This window comes from Amblyraja radiata, chromosome 1, assembly GCF_010909765.2.
Source record: "Amblyraja radiata isolate CabotCenter1 chromosome 1, sAmbRad1.1.pri, whole genome shotgun sequence".
Taxonomy (NCBI): Eukaryota; Metazoa; Chordata; class Chondrichthyes; order Rajiformes; family Rajidae; genus Amblyraja; species Amblyraja radiata.
In genome coordinates this window covers 50,456,877-50,462,876 of record NC_045956.1, presented here as the reverse complement: position 1 = coordinate 50,462,876, position 6,000 = coordinate 50,456,877, and the positions used below count along the sequence as shown (strand labels likewise).

The 6,000-nt window shown below is 42.0% G+C and overlaps 1 protein-coding gene across 3 annotated transcripts in view; it reads right to left on the bottom strand.

Annotated features, from left to right (window-relative positions):
* Positions 1 to 6,000, bottom strand: part of helq (helicase, POLQ like) — a 57,113-nt gene continuing 51,113 nt past the window's right edge. For 2 of the 3 annotated variants that reach the window (XM_033021689.1, XM_033021698.1), the window contains exon 17: positions 111 to 361. In XM_033021689.1, the coding sequence (XP_032877580.1) occupies positions 284 to 361 (78 nt within the window). In that variant the 3' untranslated portion in view covers positions 111 to 283. Of the gene's footprint in view, positions 362 to 6,000 lie in introns of all 3 variants that reach the window. The other variant, XM_033021680.1, reaches the window with a different exon arrangement.

Genomic DNA, 6,000 nt, shown 5'->3' with positions numbered 1-6,000 from the left:
GAAAATTATAATATTTTATTCCTCTGGCTTATATGTACATTTATAGAAAGGGTATACATGCTGAAGTTTAAATAATGCCACAATTTTTTAGCTACCTCAGTCATTCTACATTGTACACTCAGACAACGATTCTACCATGTCTCACAATGCAATACCATAACCTAAACCCCAACTAAGTTCTATAACATGTTGCAGTTATAATCATGGACAGTAGAGACCATATTTTTGCTGCCAAGTTGTTGCAGACTGGTAGTGTGATGGCAAGGCCCACAAGATATTTATCTTACGGTATGTCAGTGGGCAGTCTCACTAGCTCTTCAACTGCTTCGAGTAGAGCTTCGGCTTTTTCATTTAGCAGCATCTATAAACAGACAAGAAACAAGAGTAACATTAAAAATAAGAGCTTAAAAAGCTGGATCCATATTGTCAGACTTGATGTTTGTCGTGCGCTTTTTACACCACATAGTGGTGACTCGTGATAGTTCTTGATGATCTTCATTCTTACCTCATACAGTGTGGAAATGCTGGGAACTGGCTATTTTGTAATTGCACTTACACAATCTGACAGATTAACTGGAAATACAAAAGCTACAATTCAGAAAATCTTGTGTGTGAATGAGTTGTGCATGGATGCAAATTTGAAAAAAAAATATTTCATTTGGGATGAAAGTCAAATTGGAAGGCAGTCAAGAGCACAATGTTGTTGGTGACTGGGGTCACATATAGATGAAACAATGTAAGGATGGTAGATGTCTTTCCCAAATTAATTAAATTATTCATATACAGGATTTTGGCATTGCTGGCATGTCCCGATTCATAGATTTAAACAGCATGGAAACGTCCCACGGCCCAATTTGTCCATGCCAACCATCATGTCTATCCACGCTAATACTATTTGTCTACGTTTGGTCCATATCCCTGCAAACCTTTCCTATCTATGTGTCTGTTCAAATGTATTTTAAACTTTATAATTGAATCTGCCACCTCCTCTGGCAGCTCATTCTGTATACCTGCCATGCTCTGCATGGGAAAAATTTGCCTCTCAAATCCATTTACATTTTTCCTCTCTTAACTTGTGACTTCAAGTTTTAGATCTTCTCTGCTGGTTAAAAAAATCTACTTTCATCCCTTTCAATTTTATAAACTACTTATTGTGTCACTCCTCAGCCTCTTCTATTTCAGGGAAAACAGTCCCAGCTTGTCCAATCGCTCCATTTAACTCAAGCCCTCTGGTCCAGGCAATATTCCTGCATATCTTTTTTGCACCATATTCAACTGAATCATATTCTTCCTATAGTATAGCAACCAGAACTAATCGCAATACTCCAAGTGCAGCCTAACCAATGAATATATACAACAGTAAATGTCCCAACTCCTATTATCAATGCCCTAGCTGAAAAAGGCAAGTGTAGCATATCTCTGTCTGTGTCATCACTTTCAAGGAACTATGTAGAAACAAAGAACTGCAGATGTTGGTTAATACACAAAAGGACACAAAGGTCAGCAAGTCAGGCAGCATCTCTGGAGAACTAAGTACTTATGCCCCAAAGCTCTTGCATGTTCAAAAGCACACCCCAAGCTCCAATATTTGCTGTATTTGTCCTGGCCTGGTTTAACATCCCAAAAAGGATCATTTCATACTTGTCTGAGTTACTTTCCATCAACCATTCCCCTGCCCACTTTCCCAGTTGGTCTAGATCCTGTTGTAACCTTCAACAACCACCTCCACTGTCCACTATACCACCAACCTTGATGGCATTTGCAGACTTGCTAATCATGCCACCTACATTCTCATCCAAATCATTAACATATATAATGAAAAATAAAGGACCCAGCATCAATCTCTGTGGCACACTACCGTTACAGGTCTCCAATGTGAAAAGCAAGCCTCCACTACTACTACCCTGTGACTCTTACCACCAAGCCAATTTTGTATCCAATTTGTTATCTCACCCTGGATCTCATGTATTCTAACCTTGTGGACCAGCCTATTGTGCAAGTACCTGCCAAAGATCTTGCTATAAGATAGACACAACAAGCTGGAGTAACTCAGCAGGACAGGCAGCATCTCTGAAGAGAAGGAATGGGTGACTGAAGAAGGGTCTCGACCCGAAACGTCACCCATTCCTTCTCTCCAGAGATGCTGCCTGTCCTGCTGAGATACTCCAGCTTTTTGTGTCTGTCTTCGGTTTAAACCAGCATCTGCAGTTCCTTCTTACACAAAGATCTTGCTTTAGTCCATCTCAACAACATCCATACACCTGCCTTTGTCAATCCTCTTTATACCCTTCTAAAAAAAAAAGCTCAATTAAATTTGTGAGACATGATCTCCCACAAACCAGGGCCGGATTTACCTATAAACTAGACAAGCTTAAGTTTAGGGCCTCGAGTTCTAGGGGGGCCTCGCAGAGCTGGATTTACCACTAGGCTTCAGAGAACGGTAGGTGTCCTGCCTTGGCCGGAGGCCCCCTACCGTTCAACTCTGGGCGGGTCCCCCTCTATCTCCATCTCCCCCCGCTATCCGTGTCCGGGCCGCCGGGCTCCGCTCGCTCCTCATCCGCCGGCACGGCAGGTCGCCTTGCACATGCGCATTGCTGCGGCAACTAGTCGGCGCTGGGCACTTTCTCCCTCGCTTTGAATTGTGGGAGATTTGGCCACCATAGCTGTCCGGTCGCTGCCTCGCCGCCAGCGCTGAAAACCAACGCGGGGGGGGGGGGGGGGGGGGGGCTCACAAGTGGAACAGCTTAGGGCCTCACTTCATCTAAATCCGGCCCTGCCACAAACCAAGCCATGCTGACTATCACCAATCAGTCCTTCCTTCTAAAAAATCAATTAAATCCTGTCCCGCAGAAAATCTTCCAGCAACATTTCCAAACACTGATGCAAGTTCACAGGCAGTAGTTCCCAACTTGTCCTTATAAGACTTCTTAAATATCTGCCAAGGATACCTCAATACCCCCTTTTGCCCTCCTAATTTCCTTAAGTGTACTCCTACATCCCATATAGGGTGATTTCACGAAAGGTCACTGGAGCGTAAATCCCCACTCACGTGACCGAAAATTTTAACTGGGGGACAAGCGTCACTTCCGGTACATGTTAGTGGATGGGAAAACATGCACTTTCACACCCGTTAAAAACATCGAAAACGGCCAGGTTTTGAGCTGCAATTAAGTGAGCCGGTCGGGGTGACCGTGAGGAACAGCTACCTAAATTTACAGTCCAAAAAAAAGATAGAAACTAAGGTAAATACAAGAGCGAGCTGAAGGTGTAAAAACAGCGGAAGTGCTAGCGGACTTTTTTCTTGGAGATTTAAAGATCCAAAATATCGGGAATTATCGCGTTTGCTCGCTGCATTTCATCAAAAGTGGCATTATTGACTTTTTATCTTTATTCATTTGTTATATGAAAAGTATTAAAAGTTAGAAACCCGTCAGTAAAATTGCAAAATCGCCCATGGTTCTCGGGTGGGGTTTAACATGCAAAATGAAAACGCTTCTGAAGCTCCATTTACCATTTAAATAATCGTAAACTTGCATCTCAGTAAAATTGATTTCCAAACGCATTGAGAGTTTACGATTATTTAAATGGTAAATGGAGCTTCAGAAGCATTTTCATTTTGCATGTTAAAACCCACCTGAGAACCATGGGCGATTTTGCAATTTTACTGAAGGGTTTCTAACTTTTAATACTTTTCATACTGGTGAACCTTCTCTGCACTCCCTCTATGGCAATAATGTCCTTCCTCAGATTTGGAGACCAAAACTGTACGCAATACTCCAGGTGTGGTCTCACCAAGACCCTGTACAACTGCAGTAGAACCTCCCTGCTCCTATACTCAAATCCTTTTGCTATGAATGCTAACATAACATTCGCTTTCTTCACTGCCTGCTGCACCTGCATGCCCACTTTCAATGACTGTCATGACACCCAGGTCTCGCTGCATCTCCCCTTTTCCTAGTCGGCCACCATTTAGATAATAGTCTGCTTTCCTGTTTTTACCACCAAAATGAATAACCTCACATTTATCCACATTATACTGCATCTGCCAAACATTTGCCCACTCACCCAGCCTATCCAAGTCACCTTGCAGTCTCCTAGCATCTTCCTCACAGCTAACACTGCCCCCCAGCTTAGTGTCATCCGCAAACTTGGAGATATTGCCTTCAATTCCCTCATCCAGATCATTAATATATATTGTAAATAGCTGGGGTCCCAGCACTGAGCCTTGCGGTACCCCACTAGTCACTGCCTGCCATTGTGAAAAGGACCCGTTTACTCCTACTCTTTGCTTCCTGTTTGCCAGCCAGTTCTCTATCCACATCAATACTGAACCCCCAATGCCGTGTGCTTTAAGTTTGTAAACTAATCTCTTATGTGGGACCTTGTCGAAAGCCTTCTGGAAGTCCAGATACACCACATCCACTGGTTCTCCCCTATCCACGCTACTAGTTACATCCTCGAAAAATTCTATAAGTTTCGTCAGACATGATTTACCTTTCATAAATCCATGCTGACTTTGTCCAATGATTTCACCACTTTCCAAATGTGCTGCTATCCCATCTTTAATAACTGACTCTAGCAGTTTCCCCACTACCGATGTTAGACTAACTGGTCTGTAATTCCCCGTTTTCTCTCTCCCTCCCTTCTTAAAAAGTGGGGTTACGTTTGCTACCCGCCAATCCTCAGGAACTACTCCAGAATCTAAAGAGTTTTGAAAGATTATTACTAATGCATCCACTATTTCTGGAGCTACTTCCTTAAGTACTCTGGGATGCAGCCTATCTGGCCCTGGGGATTTATCGGCCTTTAATCCATTTAATTTACCCAACACCACTTCCCGGCTAACCTGGATTTCACTCAATTCCTCCAACTCCTTTGACCCGCGGTCCCCTGCTATTTCCGGCAGATTATTTATGTCTTCCTTAGTGAAGACGGAACCAAAGTAGTTATTCAATTGGTCCGCCATATCCTTGTTCCCCATGATCAACTCACCTGTTTCTGACTGCAAGGGACCTACATTTGTTTTAACTAATCTCTTTCTTTTCACATATCTATAAAAACTTTTGCAGTCAGTTTTTATGTTCCCTGCCAGTTTTCTTTCATAATAACAATGATAAATGAGCAAAGGAGGCGGTCTTTGTGTTTTTTTACAGAAATTCATGGCTATCTTTTTTTGGCACATATTCATTAGAGTTTTTTGAGTTATTGATTTAAGTAACTGAATTTAAATTCCCCATCCACCATGTCGGATTTGAACTCATCTTTCTGAATTATGTCCAGTCTGGATACGAATCCAGGAACATAACCATTATTTTATCCCACCTCTCATACTCATTTTATACAATATTTTATTATAGTAAGATTTTATGATCAACATACATCTGCAGCGGACAGCTAAAGCTCACGTTGATTTAATTATATGTATAAATCAGCTGCTGTATGCAAGTAATGGTCACCTTCATCTTTGAGAACCAGGTGCAGGAAATTAAATTATTTGATTTCATGGTTACCCATTTCTGGGATGAAGAAAGAAATTGGAAATAACATTTCCACTTGCAACACTGTCCTACATAAACAGAAATAGCCTGTGTCTAAATGTGAGCAACTGGTGACATATAACCTAAACACATCTATAAGGGAGAGCTGTGTCCACATAGCTTATAGAATAGTACAGCACTAGAACAGGCCCTTCGGCTCACCATGTTTGTGCCAAACATGATGCCAAGACCACAACTTATCTACCTGCACATAACCCGTATTCCCCCCCCCCCCCCATTCCCTGAACATCCATATGACTATCCAAAAGTCTTTTAAATGCCACTAACATATCTGCTTTAACCACCACTCTGGCAGCGCATTCCAGGCGCTCACCATATCTGTGTAAAAAAACTTACATGTCTTACAACTCATTTACTAAATCATCACAAGTATTTCAAAAAAGATGTTGCAAATCTAATTGCTTTATAACTAATGAAATGGAGAATGACTGCAATATGGAAA